Source organism: Mugil cephalus, chromosome 14 (genome assembly GCF_022458985.1).
Source record: "Mugil cephalus isolate CIBA_MC_2020 chromosome 14, CIBA_Mcephalus_1.1, whole genome shotgun sequence".
NCBI classification, from domain to species: Eukaryota; Metazoa; Chordata; class Actinopteri; order Mugiliformes; family Mugilidae; genus Mugil; species Mugil cephalus.
Genome location: NC_061783.1, coordinates 16,058,593 through 16,072,743, shown reverse-complemented (window position 1 = coordinate 16,072,743; position 14,151 = coordinate 16,058,593). Strand labels below are relative to the sequence as shown.

At 41.9% G+C, this 14,151-nt stretch overlaps 1 protein-coding gene across 10 annotated transcripts in view; it reads left to right on the top strand.

The window, feature by feature from the left end:
- Positions 1 to 14,151, top strand: part of LOC125019391 (sodium bicarbonate cotransporter 3-like) — a 35,579-nt gene that overhangs the window by 12,976 nt on the left and 8,452 nt on the right. For 5 of the 10 annotated variants that reach the window (XM_047604136.1, XM_047604132.1, XM_047604137.1 and 2 more), the window contains exons 4-18: positions 663 to 801; positions 1,471 to 1,631; positions 1,760 to 1,948; positions 2,974 to 3,351; positions 6,811 to 6,926; positions 7,688 to 7,845; positions 8,387 to 8,474; positions 8,621 to 8,767; positions 9,116 to 9,222; positions 10,437 to 10,611; positions 11,471 to 11,604; positions 11,726 to 11,971; positions 12,794 to 12,899; positions 13,108 to 13,269; positions 13,717 to 13,830. In XM_047604136.1, the coding sequence (XP_047460092.1) occupies positions 663 to 801; positions 1,471 to 1,631; positions 1,760 to 1,948; positions 2,974 to 3,351; positions 6,811 to 6,926; positions 7,688 to 7,845; positions 8,387 to 8,474; positions 8,621 to 8,767; positions 9,116 to 9,222; positions 10,437 to 10,611; positions 11,471 to 11,604; positions 11,726 to 11,971; positions 12,794 to 12,899; positions 13,108 to 13,269; positions 13,717 to 13,830 (2,420 nt within the window). The remainder of the gene's footprint in view (positions 1 to 662; positions 802 to 1,470; positions 1,632 to 1,759; positions 1,949 to 2,973; positions 3,352 to 6,810; positions 6,927 to 7,687; positions 7,846 to 8,386; positions 8,475 to 8,620; positions 8,768 to 9,115; positions 9,223 to 10,436; positions 10,612 to 11,470; positions 11,605 to 11,725; positions 11,972 to 12,793; positions 12,900 to 13,107; positions 13,270 to 13,716; positions 13,831 to 14,151) is intronic. The other 5 variants (XM_047604134.1, XM_047604142.1, XM_047604135.1 and 2 more) reach the window with 4 other exon arrangements.

Below are 14,151 nucleotides of genomic sequence, written 5' to 3'. Positions count from 1 at the left end.
ACACCGTATCTAACTCGGTTTACTTTCTGGCTCCAGATGTCCCAATATCTGCACGCTATTTCAGTCAGACTCGAAACGAAAAATCGCTGAAAGCATTTGAGTTTTCATTATTCTGTCTTGCACTCAGAAGATCTGCCCGGCATCAAACATGCAAATGGATTCTTCCTCGTGCAGCAGCCTGAAAAGCAATGATGGTCTCACAGCGTGTCGCCCTCAAGATATGATGTCCTTAGCTTAAGTAGGCATCTAGCCACATACACAGAGACGCATCACAAAGAGTTCAGTTTCGTCATTCGACGCCCACTGTTATTTATGCTCAGATATAAACTATCTCTGTGGTATGTTCCCACGTTATTCTCTGTAGCTCAATTTAGAAAGAAGAATGCCACAACAGGGCAAACTAACCACTGCTGTAATATTTTCCTCTGTGGAGTTTTTAACACATGCATATTATACACGTATATTGTACTGTATGCAGTATTTATCCTATATTTACTAGCTTGCAGTCCTCCTCCCTGTGTTTACTGGCACAACACTGTGTTTCCTGCTGCTATAACATCACCTTTAACTCAGTGGAATTATGCAAAGTTATTGGCAATTACTGTATAGCAGCCCACAAATTAAAACCATGTGACGTTTGCCTTTGTCCGCTCTGCGTTTAGACACGCCGTCCCAGAGGGTCCAGTTCATCTTGGGTACAGAGGATGACGACCTCGAGCACGTCCCCCACGACCTCTTCACCGAGCTGGACGAGCTCTCCTTCAGAGATGGCAGTGCCACTGAGTGGAAAGAGACAGCCAGGTCAGAGGAGGAAACCGAAGGAGTGAACAGAAACGTCACCGTCACGCCACATCACCCATCTCTGATCTTTGTACAAATATGCATCTGTGTGGGGGATTAGTAGCCTGGAACTTCTGAGTAGACATTGTGCTCCTAATTGTGCTACTAATCTTATATATTATAGTCGCTACCTTTTTTTTTAGTGCATAAGCAAATTCATTAGTTATAAGTGTATTTTGCTCATAATATGAACAAGGCATAAGTTAATATGATTTTTGTTCCCCCCACCCCTCAAGATAATTGCTTTTTCTGAGGGAGAGTGTTGTTTAAATCAGTGTAGTTGGACTTTTTTCACAAGCTAATCTCCACTGGAAAGCTAAAGAAATATGAAGAGCTTAACAATGTTATTTTCCTAAGAACATGGGAGTTTAAAATTGTAATTGTGACTTAACAAGTCTGGCATTTCAGAAATCGTTCCCTCGCCAAAAGGCACAAATTCTGGTTATGAGTCATTCAGTTTGCAGTGCTTCAGTTACTGTATCCACTCAGGAAAAGGAGATTCGACCAAGGAAAATGTACTAAGAACAATGCACTCTTGAACTTTACTGCATCATTTTTTTATTTTTATAATATATAGTATTTTGTGGATTCCGGTAAAGCGTTTGTCTGCGTGTGTTTGTGTGTCTACAGATGGCTGAAATTTGAAGAGGATGTGGAAGATGGTGGGGAGAGGTGGAGTAAACCCTACGTGGCCACGTTGTCACTACACAGCTTGTTTGAGCTGCGTAGCTGCATACTAAACGGCACAGTCATGCTGGATATGAGGGCCAACAGTATCGAGGAGATTGCTGGTAAATTATACAAAAGGATTTCACCGAAATCCTTTTTTTAAGAAACGAAGCAAATGTATTTCTACATTTTATTGCATTTATTAAGCAGTTGACATGGAAGTAATTTGTATGTCGTGTTCGTGCTCCAGATATGCTGATAGACAGCATGGTGGCATCAGGTCAGCTGAAGGAGGACTTGCGTGCCAAGGTGCGGGAGGCGATGCTGAAGAAACACCACCATCAGAATGAGAGAAAGCTCAGCAATCGCATCCCTCTGGTGCGCTCCATTGCTGACATAGGCAAGAAACATTCTGAACCACTGTTGCTTGAAAGAAATGGTGAGATCCTACCGCGCACTCACATTTCTTTTTCCTCAACATTTTCCACAACTGGGAAACTTAAAAAGAAAGAAAGAAAGAAAAATAGAAATCTCCATTGTTGAAATCCCTCAATGCCAGCACAGAAGGAAGATGGTTTAAGTGAGTAAAATTAGAAAATGATCTTCTTAGCGAAAGAGAAATTTGAGTGCCAGTACGTGTATTTACTAACCTGTATGGCTGGCCTGGCTTCAGGGTTTTAATTAATGATTATTTCACTCTTCAGGGTAACATTCAGGAAATAATGATACACCCGCAGTTGGAGTGAGCACTGATTGTGTTTTGTTTTTTTGACTAGGCATGGCCACAGTTGTGTCAACGTATGTTGTGCTTTTTAAGATCTTGGGTGGGCATCCTGAGGTTTTAATAATGAATGAAATGTCACACTCTCCGCTTATGTGCGTGTGGCTCTTGTTGGGCTTGTATCGTAAAACACTGAAACGCAAACGTGAAAGGAGAAAGTGTTTTTACGTGTCACATTGACCACGTTGGTGGTAACGGTTGCTGTATGAAAGATGTATGTGTAGGATTTATGAGCGGCCTGTTTGTGGCAGAGCACATGTTTGCTTACAGTGCACTGACGTCGTGCTAACTCATCCTCTCCTGCATGCAGGCCTCTCTCAACTCAGAGTTTCGCCTCTAGTCAGTATCGGTGTGTGACTTTTGTTTGTTTGGAGTTGATTATAACGCATTGTTTGGTCCTTGCAGACCCCCCTACACGCCTCACTGAATCATTCTTAGTGTCTTCTGCTTTTGCTCACGTTTACGCAAGCACAAACCTCTCTAACTTCACCTCTGCCACGCCCTCGCTGCACACACTTTTCTCGCAGTGACTCCCTCAGGTACCATCTCTGTGATGTACTTTTACTTCATATGTTTTTCCTTTCTGCTCCATCCCTTATTTCTCTTCCTTTCCTCCTTGTCCTTACCCTCCTTCTATTTCTTCCTCCTCTTCTCCTTTTTTTTGCCATTGTCTCCTCTGTTAGGAGAGGGCCTGTCCTCTTCGCGTCTCTCTCTCCACAAGCCAGGGGCAGCCTCCTCTGTCTCCAACCTGTCACAGAGACGAGAGTCCAGAGTCTCCGTCCTGCTCAACCACCTCCTGCCCTCTTCCTCTTCCAACACGGGGCTGTCAACAGGCCCCTCTCCCCTCAGTACTCCTCAAAATACCCCTTCCTCTTTTCGACGGTCGAGCCCGCCCCAAACCCATGGCGCGGGCCCCGGCCCCCAAGGCATCCCCGAGGTGGTGGTGTCTCCCCCCGAGGACGACGACCCGGCCAACTCCGCAGGAGAAGAGGCAGTGTCGCCGCAGCTCAGCCGGCGAGCGTCCTCGGCGTCACAGAACCTTGAGCTGCTGCCCTTAGAAGGCAAATATCTGTGTAGCCTGCCAGTGTGAGTCACAGCTTGAACAGAGAACACTAGCACTAGCATGAAAGCTCTGCTTCCTGTTAACTTTCAACTTCGCAGCCATTTCATCAGTAATCCACAGCAAGGCTCACTCGCTTAGACACCGTGTTTTATCCACACAGTTTTTAACACTCCTGTCTTCTCTGCCTCATTTCTCTTGTTTCTGTCTAATGAGCTGACCCTTTCTGTTCTACTGTCTTACTCTCTTGCTTCCCCTTAACCCTCTATACACGTTTTCTTAAACAAGATCTATGCCTTGCTTGGCCACACCCCCCCACACCTCATTCATCGTGGCTGCGTGGCACCTTCCCGATATGTTCTGCCTTGTTTTTATCTCATACTGAATCACACGTCCTGTGGTCTTTTATTTTCACATTGCGCTTGCAATATGTCACATTTCTGTGAAGCTATTTTATTTTAAACCAGTTAGAGGGGATGATCAATGTCCTGATCAGGTTTATTTACCTTTTTGATCAGTCATTCATCCATCCCAGATCAATATGCAGCTGCACAGCATGAACTTATGATTAGAGAAGCGTTTATTCATATCCGTACAATGAGTCCAGGTAGTTTAAATACATTCATGAAGAAATGATAAGTTATGCAGTATCACTGCCTTCTCATTACAGTTTTATGTTGTATATGTTGTGGTACATCTGATATCTAGTTCCCTAGTTTTACACGCCTGTTTTTATCGTGGATATATTAATTAGAACTGTGTGACAGTTTTATGCTGTTCACTAACTCACAGCACTGATCAGGAAAAGGTTTCTTCCTTTTTTTTTGTTTTTTGAAAGGTTGCAAACCTTGTCAAAAACCTTGGTACATCATTACTTGTTGACTTTGGTATGGCGTAAGATCGAGAAAATGAGCAAACATCATCTCTAATCCTTTCAGCTGTGACGTCCCACCCCCGGATGACGGCTCCATTTTTAAACTCGCGCATATACGAATGTCAAGCAACTTTTCCCATTGCATCACTTGGCATCTCTCTCTTCCTCCTCATCAATTCCTAAGAATAAATTCTTTTACCCGATTGAGAGTGCGGCAGCAATGTGCGGCAGCATCATGTCCAAAAATAAGCCCGAGTCCAGAGCTGGTGTGTTGGTACTGTAAGAGCTAACACATTGACACCTGCAGTGACTTTTTGTTCTAGTCAAACCATCAAACAAGGCAGTTTATTTTTAGACTCTGTGTGCGTTTGTGTACGTACGTCTGTGTTTGTCTCGCTCTGGGAATGGCTCCATTTCAAAGTATGGGTCATCAGAAGCGGCGTTCATTTGCTGGGAGCTGAGTCTGAAAGGTTGGGGCGGTCTTATTATAGTGCCTGAGCCTCTGTAATTGTACCCTCTCCTTGGAAAATACACAGCATAAAGAGGCAAGCATCTTGACATCGGTGCGGGGGTTCTCCAGACCTTTAAAACCTTAAATAATTACAGTTCATAATGTGCTCTGGTGTTTATCGTTGCTAGCAGTGCGGCGCACTGTTGATTTAAAATACAGATTAACTTTCCGTTGAACGGCGGCGTGGTATCAGACAGCAGAAAGCTCTTTATGCGCCGGTTAGAAGAATTTGGCTGGATGCCGGTTATTGGCTCAAAGGTTGCAGATGCAGCCAGTGATGGATGCAGTGATACGGGGCGCTGAAATGGCATGGTACAGACCACATGCTATTTATAGTAAATATATTTATAATATATACATGCCGTACAGCAACCAAGTATAAAGTCATTTGAAATACCTTTACACAAGGCCTGTAGTTAATCACTGCTACACTTGCAACGTGTTATTATTAGTTCTGCTTGAGGTTTTCTCAAGTCTTAAGCATTTCTCTTTGTCATTTAGCTTCAAAAGGACGACCAGTGATTAATGCATCTGTATGCCATGTTACACTAATCTCATAACAAATGTGCTTGCTTGTAATCTTTAAATCTCTTTATAAATCATACAAAGCACTATAGATTATCAGGCCTTGACTAACTCAGTACATACATCCGTATAGCATCTATAGAATATACTATAAATCAGTGTAATCGTCTTTTCACCTTTTATTAGACAAGCACGTCCTATGAAAGAGTCAGAAATATGTATAATTAAATTCTTTTATAGAACTCTTTTGCATATGAATGAGGAAGGGCTGTGACGCACTCTGCAGGCTGGTATGGGAGAGCATTCCAGGGCTTAGCCTTCCTGAATGAAGTGTGTTGGTGGACGCAACCTAAGCTAATCCCTCCCATATTTCTAGAGGCTTTGTCGGGTATGTGAGCAATCACGCTCCTGTTCAGCAGTCATAGCTACCCAGCATCCACTGGGGTAACTTCAGGGTACAGTTCAAGGGTATGGATCAGTGGCCAAATCACATGTCGGTATAAATGGCACCTTTTGTTTGTAGATTTTAAATTGTAATTGAAAATGTGTCTTGCCGCTTAAGCGCGTTTCATTCGTGTTTGGTTGTTTATTTCTTGATGGCTAAAAGAGAGTGAAAAATGAGAAAAGAAAGAAAACCTGGTAAAAGAAGTGTTACTTGAGAATTTCAGAGGATGGTATACTATCCTCTGATGCATTTGTCCTTCATTTCATCGCTCTCTCATGTCACCCGAAGTGCTAGCGTTTCCTGTATCTGGTATGGCTCAAGTCAAATAAGCAATTTTTAAATGTGCAACGTGTAAGACGCAGAAATATTGTGTTTTCGCCACCTGACGGTTCTAAACTCAGAGAAAGATGTCAGAAATGTCAGTCACATCCACTCACGATTTGCTCAAAGCGGACGCAAATTCAAGCTAGGCAGGATTGACTTAAGTGCCAGAGAATTGAGCTCAACAGACGGGGAGCAATCAGGTAGAGTGCTCTGTGAAATGTACCATCTTCCCTGTGGAGAGGCATCATGGTGTTGCTGCTCTCTGTCAAATCATCCAGCAAGTGAAAGAGATCATTTTACTTGCAGCCGATAATGCAAAACGTTACACAGCAAATCCTACTATTTCAGCTTGACTGTTTAGTTTTTATTATTATTATTATGATTTAACATTGATCATTTGAGAGGAATTGTTTTAACTCTAATAACCTGTTAGCCAGAAGCACTGGCAGTTTTCTTTTTATTTTATTGAACTCAAACTTGAAACCGCTGGCGATGAGGTTATTTTTTCTATTAAAAATACAAAAATTAACGACCTTAACTTAAAATTGCCTCCCATTTGTTGAGCCCATGCTACAAAGCCTACAATAAAATCATCTGGAACTTTGTTTCTTTTAAGTGTTCATCTAAATAGAAAGAGAGAAGAGACAAACTTGTAATATTTGCATACATTACAAAAAGCATTTCATGGTGTCTCCTGGTCGTCCCCCACCCCTCAAGTACTCACACAGTGTCCATCACTGCTTTGTTTCTTTCCCTCCTCGTCTCCTCCTGTCTCTCCCAGGACCAATGGTGTCTCCCAACTCCCTCCCCAACAATCTGGATGGCAACAAAGCAGTGGAGAGGAGGCCATCTAAAGTAGGGGTCAGTAGAGAAGGCAGCAATGTCGACTTCAGCAAGGTAACCTAACCAAAGTACTGAGCACAGAAACAGTCGATAACGGCGGAACGGCCCATGATCAAGTCCATCATTTCTTCAGTGGCCTGTATTAAGTACAGCTTCCATGAGAGCCACCATCACATACCCATCAGCCCATTTACTTCTGGGCTCAGTCAGAGGCATCTTTCCACCACCTGTAATGGACTAATAAGTGACCATCCAAGTGCAAATCACACCTAACTGCTTTATATAACTGTTTAGTTTTCAAAATCTGCCTCCTTTGCATGGCTTCGGTCCATTCCAACATTTCGTAGTTCCTCGTCCATTAAATAAAATGGCGGGCCGCCAAAGTAGTTATCATTACAAGACCATCCATTACGACTGCCAGAAAATAAGGTGCAGTGTTTGTATGAGTCATAGGATACAGAAGAGGCTTGAAGGCAACTTCTTTTCCAAACAAGGATAAAAATATTCTTGCCAGGTTTAAATTTTTGTCGCAGGTGAAAGAGATCTTTTTTGATAAGAAAATCGATCACAAAACCTGGCGCTCTTTGCTCAGTACTATGTGTTTCTTAAACAACTGTGCCTGTGTTTCATACATTATCATAACACCCTAATGATTCGCTGCCACCCCTTCATCTTTTTACATTTGTGTATTGTGTTGTGCTTCCGGCAGCCTTGTCTCTTACTCTGAATCATCACAAATTCTTTGCCTATCCCTTTGTTTCCTAACTATTAGCATTAATCTGTATATGTAGTTAATGTAATTTTGTTGGTTTCAGGTGGACATGAATTTCATGAAAAAGATTCCCCCCGGTGCTGAAGCTTCCAATGTGCTGGTGGGAGAAGTGGACTTCCTGGAGAAGCCCATAATTGCGTTCGTGCGACTGTCGCCTGCGGTCCTTATCACAGGCCTCACTGAGGTGCCTGTGCCCACAAGGTACAATGATAACTCTATAATGCCATGATGTTGACTTTTATTCCAATAATTGGTTATTAATTAAGCCACCCACACACTGACGAAGTTATTAGCCTGTGGCAGCAGTTTAAAACAAGCTGAGAAAGTAATTTGCAAAATCCTTAATCACTTAGGATTAATGTGACCGTAGGACTCCGGCGGGCTTCAGACTGTGATTGTTTGTCCGCTGCCTTGTTTCCCACGCCTGCAGTCTATAATGTGATGTGGCTAACCTGTCTGCTGTAGCCACATGAGTAGTGTGTGAAGCTGTGATGTGGCCGAAAACAAAGCATTGGCTTCAAAAGAATTGAGACAGTTTTGATTTTCTTTTATACTCGCGTGTAAAACAGCTTGAGTGTGATTGTGGAAAATTAAATACACTCAACCTCACGTTGGTACACATTCTGTTCCACTGACCAGCACTTGGAGTTTACAAAACCAGTCTACTGAAATACAACAGTATATACTCATATTTGTCAGTATTTATATCAGTGAATTTAATAAATGTGTGACTTGTCCATAGGTTTCTTTTCCTGCTTTTGGGTCCTCATGGTAAAGGGCCTCAGTACCATGAAATAGGCAGATCTATGGCCACACTAATGACAGATGAGGTGAGAGTTTGGATTTTAGTCGCATATGCGTTGACCTGTCCTTCAGCACAAAGTTAATTTGACGTTGCTATAAACATGTCAATATATTATTACCGTGCAGTAAAGTAAATGATTAGCTTATCTTATGTCTTATTGTCATTATCTAGATTTTCCATGACGTGGCATACAAGGCCAAAGATCGAACTGACCTGCTCTCTGGAATAGACGAGTTCCTGGATCAGGTGACTGTCCTACCTCCGGGCGAGTGGGACCCCACAATCCGAATCGAGCCCCCAAAGAATGTCCCATCTCAGGTCAGTCAATGTTTCAATCAAGACTATCAAGAGAATAATGCATTAGCCCACATGTTGACGAAGTATCATTGCACAACCAATAAAGAAATTAAGCAGCGAACAGCCCAGTCATTAACTATTCTCTAAATATAGTACACACTTACCTTGAAGTGTGTAAAAGCTTGTACACAACGTCTGTGACATGTCTGTAGTGTGTTTTTGTCTACGATACCATACTTCACACCATTATAATAACAGTGAAAGTGCCCCCTATTGACTTAAAGCATCATGACAAGCAAAGGAAGTGAGCAACATAGAACTACATTATATTTATATCTGTATTTATGTGGATATGTTTTTGACCTATAGATGAAGAGAAAGAGACCATCCCAGCCCAATGGCACTGCATCCCCGGCTGGAGAGCTGGAAAAAGAGGAGGACCACAATGCAGGACCCGAGCTGCAGAGGACTGGGAGGTGAGTATTGACTTTAAACATTTACCAGACTTTACTTAGTCAAGTGTAATTAACATCACCTAAATTAACAAGAGTGTCGTAGCTGAAATATAATTTAAGTAGTGAGGGGACAAAGACACAGAATTTACCTTATGTTACACCTACAAGGAATTTGTTGATGTCTAGGTGCATTATAATAGCAGCAGTCACCTTAGAAGCATGTAAAATACAAACCTCACAGGATATTTGCGAGATATATATATATAAAAATTATTTGCGGTTATGTTCGACTGAAAATGCTCTAAAATAATTGTTCTTTAAACAGCAGATGTCACGTGTTCTTGCTCTATAAAAAAAAAGTATTCAGTCAATATTGGAATGAAAATGTGTGCAAAATGTATATTTTTGAGCACATATTTCTGCTGTATTCTGTCAGTCTCCTGACATTTCTGGCTAACTGATGCCGAATCTCTTGAGCCCCAGCCACACGGCAAAGAGAGCGTGTTTATTTGAAGCCTCGGGCAGACACACACACACACACACACACACACGCTCAGCACGCATACACATCTGTTGGGAGGCGCTGTATTATTTACAGATTCTTTCCCCTTTTCCCGCTACTATAAAAGGCTCGGGCTATGAGCGGGTGTAAGGGAGCTCAGCAAGCTAATGTAAAGAAAGCCATCAGAACCGAGGGCTCTATAAAGGAGACAGCAGGGGCTGTGGAGGCGGGCAATAGAGGTTATTCCAGAGGTGTGCGGGGAAGAGAAAATGAAAGAGAGCCTCGCGGCAGAGCTATTGGACAGGTGTCGGTGAAAAGAAAAGTGAGAAATGGCTTTCAAAAATAGACGCCCTTAAAATGATGCCGAAGTGGAGAGAAAAAGGGCTCAGTGAAAGGGAAGTAATGTTGTATAGGAAATGGCCCCTTTTATAATAATTTATACTTGGCAAAATGAGATAAAAGGAAAAGAAAAAACATCACATTAAATTAAGACATTGGAAGAGTGACTGTTCACAGGGTGACTGTGTTAAGACGCCAGCAGAAGCGCTTTGCTTTAATAATAATCAAATATAATAATCACATAGTGAATCAGAAAATAAATAAATCATTTCAGTTTACCCACATTTAATCTGGGCAAACCTTTGCTACCTTCTGATGTATCACAGAAGAATAATAGCTTTATATGAATTTAGTTAGTTATGTTCACATGTGATTAAAAAAATGTTCCTTCCAGGATTTTTGGAGGATTGATTCTGGATATCAAGAGGAAGGCACCCTTCTACTGGAGCGACATCAGGGACTCTCTCAGTCTGCAGTGTCTTGCCTCCGTCCTCTTCCTGTACTGCGCCTGCATGTCCCCCGTCATCACATTCGGAGGTCTGCTCGGGGAGGCGACCAAAGGCAACATAGTAAGTCAAATAGCTCTCCGCTTAAAGGGAATAAAACAGGAATAAAACTTTGTCATATTGTAGAGCACTATTTGGCAGTGGGGTGAGACTTATGTGCAGTTGAATGGATGTTGAGATGGTATTATGATTGGCTAGAATAGATTGGTTTATGTAAAATAACACAATGTAACCATCTATTGGTTTTTCCTCAACATGACCCTGTATAGTAGTTCTGACAGCATAGCTAAATAAAAAATCCTTGCCACTCACAGTTTCTAAGTGTACATCTTCAACAAAACAATAATAACACAATGGAGTAAGACTCAGATGGCAGATGGGACCAGATACATACACACCCACACACACACAAACGCATCCATCCTTCCACATCTAGCAACATGTAGATAAATAAACCCAGGAGAAGTAGGGAGAGATGAATAGATAGATGTACAATAGATGAACTATTCTTCTTACCAAATTATTAACCATTAATCAATCATGTATCAAAATGTATCTCTCTTTTTACTGCTCTCTCCCTTTTATCCAGTCCTTACTAGGCTATGGATTGTTGGCGTAGACGCCGCCTGTGTGCTGGTGTGTGTAATGTGTCTAAGTAAACCGAGCACGCAAGGGCTATGCAGAGACGTGGCTGTGGACGAGTCAGCAGGGTGGAAAACATTTGACAAGTTTATCTAGTCGCAGACGCAGCCCAGAATGTCTGTTTAATCAAAACTCTCCGTGTGCTGCTTGGGGGTCTCTCTTCCTCCTCTGTGTCTTCACTCCTTCAGCCTTTCCCTCTCGTTCCTCCTTCGTGGGGTTTGACTTCCCCCGTCGGCCCCTTCACATTCCCTCACTCCAGCCCTCTCGTCTGTTCCTGCAGAGTGCCATAGAGTCACTATTTGGGGCTTCACTGACAGGAGTGGCATACTCCCTCTTCGCAGGCCAGCCCCTCACTATTCTTGGCAGCACGGGGCCTGTTTTAGTGTTCGAGAAGATCCTCTTCAAGTTCTGCGTGTGAGTTCAGTCAAGATTCCTTGTTGTAAAACAGTTGCACGCAACATTATGCGCATTCATAAAGTCAAATGGGCTCTAATGTGCATGTGTTTACCTCCCTCCATTCTCTTTGTGTTCCCAGTGACTTTGACCTTTCCTACCTGTCGCTGCGGACCAGCATCGGCCTGTGGACGGCCTTCCTGTGTATCGTCCTGGTGGCCACGGATGCGAGCTCGCTGGTTTGCTACATCACCCGCTTCACAGAAGAGGCCTTCGCGGCGCTCATCTGCATCATCTTCATCTACGAGGCTCTAGAGAAGCTCTTTCACCTGGGAGAACACTACCCTGTGAACATGCACAACAGCCTGGACAACCTGACCATGTATTCGTGAGTACCCTGATTAAAGTTACTTTTATTTTACTTTTATTTTTACTTTTTTTACTTTTATTTCAAATTACATACTGTTCTCTTGCACAGCAACAACTGTGTCAGCTAACTGGTTTGCTTGCTAGATCAACAACAAAGAATCAAATATGACCATATCCAGAAAAACTTGAAACTTCTTGTTTATCTATATCTTTGTGGATTTAAATTTTATATAACATTTTAGTTTTTTTATTTTATTTTTGATAAATCCCTCCATCTGAACAAATATTCTTCATATTAAGACATCATATATTACCATTATTTCTCAGTGGGATATATGTAAGAATGATAATATGATAGCATGACTATGAAGTCATCTGGCTTTAAATAAACACTTAAACGTTTTTCTCAATGAACTGAAACTGGCAGCCAGTACTTTTCTGTAATCTCTCCGGACTAATAAATAAAATAACAGATGTCTGATAATTCATGTAATATAATTAGTTAATGTATTCCTCATTAATTATGTAGGATATTATTTCGCCCACCCTTAGTCCATCAGCTGTTACTCAGAGTGTTAATTGTCATGGCCCAGAACACGCTGCTCTTGTTGCTGAAAACTGTAGTTGTAGTGGCTTGACCCGTTCCCAGTAAATGCTGTGCCTAGAGCTGACGTGAAAATGTTCTCCTTTCCAAAGAACAGATTTAAAAACCAACTACAATCCGATTTTCTGCAGCCCGCATTTTTATTTTCACTTTAAATTATCCCTAAAATATTCTCTGCAGAATCAAAGTAAATTGTTGTAAATTGCTTTTAGTTAATGGTGATTATTTTCTCTGTAGGTGTCAATGTTCTCCACCTGCCAATGTCACGGACAAGATCATGGAGAAGTGGAACCGGACGGGATACAGCCCAGACTCTATTTCATGGAGCAGCCTCAACGTTTCGGTGAGATGAGCTCACAGTGACCTCTAGTGCAATAAACGGGCATTACAACCACAGTCATCTTAATAGGACGTGTGGATCTATGCCTGTGATCAATTATTCATGCAGATTCACTCAAAAAGAGAGAGTATACTAGAAATTCTTATACTACTACTACTACTACTACTTATGTAGATCCTTAAATAATAATTCTATACTTCTTTTTCTCCAGACGTGCAAATTGCTCCACGGGGAGTTTGTGGGTCCTGCGTGTGGTCACCACGGGCCCTATATCCCAGATGTCCTTTTTTGGTCCATTATCCTCTTCTTCACTACCTTCTTTTTGTCCGCATTCCTCAAGCAATTTAAGACCGAAAGATACTTCCCCACCAAGGTGAGATGCTGGGCTCGAATAGTTTCTGTTCTACCATTATTAAAAGCACAAAGGTGGCTGATAACTAAGAGGGAAGCATCTTTATTGTTCTATCTTGAATGCAAAATATTGATGCATCTGAAACGAATTGGATAAGAATAATGTGAGCACTGTGGGCAGCTCTAGCTAAAAGCCTCTCACACTATGTAAATGTTTACATTGCATTAGTCACTAATATGCAGGAGCAGTCTCATGTGCAGAAAGAAAAGATCTTCTAGCTTCCTCCCACACACAACCAGCTAGTCTGTTATCACTTGGCGTGGGCGGGTGTTGCTATTGTGTAAATGTTGCATTTTGCTGTTGACAGTAATCGCTTCTTTCTTTAGTGGGGCCTGACCTACAACAAGAATGTGTAGTCAAGCATCTTAATAAATGTAAAACAAAGTGATTTTGCTTGCGTGTGTTTAGGTGCGTTCCACCATCAGCGACTTTGCTGTGTTTATAACCATCATGGTCATGGTGCTGGTGGACTATCTCATGGGAATCCCCTCTCCTAAACTGAATGTTCCTGACCGCTTTGAGGTGAGCACATATTAAAGTTTGTCTGCCTTGATGCATGAATGTTCAAATGGCAGGGGGACATCCAGTACACTGACATACCATGTAATACTGGACACGGATGACAGGAGTTTGGAGTTTTGGGCCGGTTTTAACCCGATTTTTACCCTTTAAATGACAGTTTGATACACTAGATCTTGGAGGACTGGAGCATTTTTTCAGATCAGTCTTGGGTATGACTGTTATCTAAAATAAGATATTATCTAAAGATTATTTAAAATATTGACTTGATTGCAATATTAGTTTTTTTTTTTTGTTAAAAACAACAGTGACATCAAGTAATCA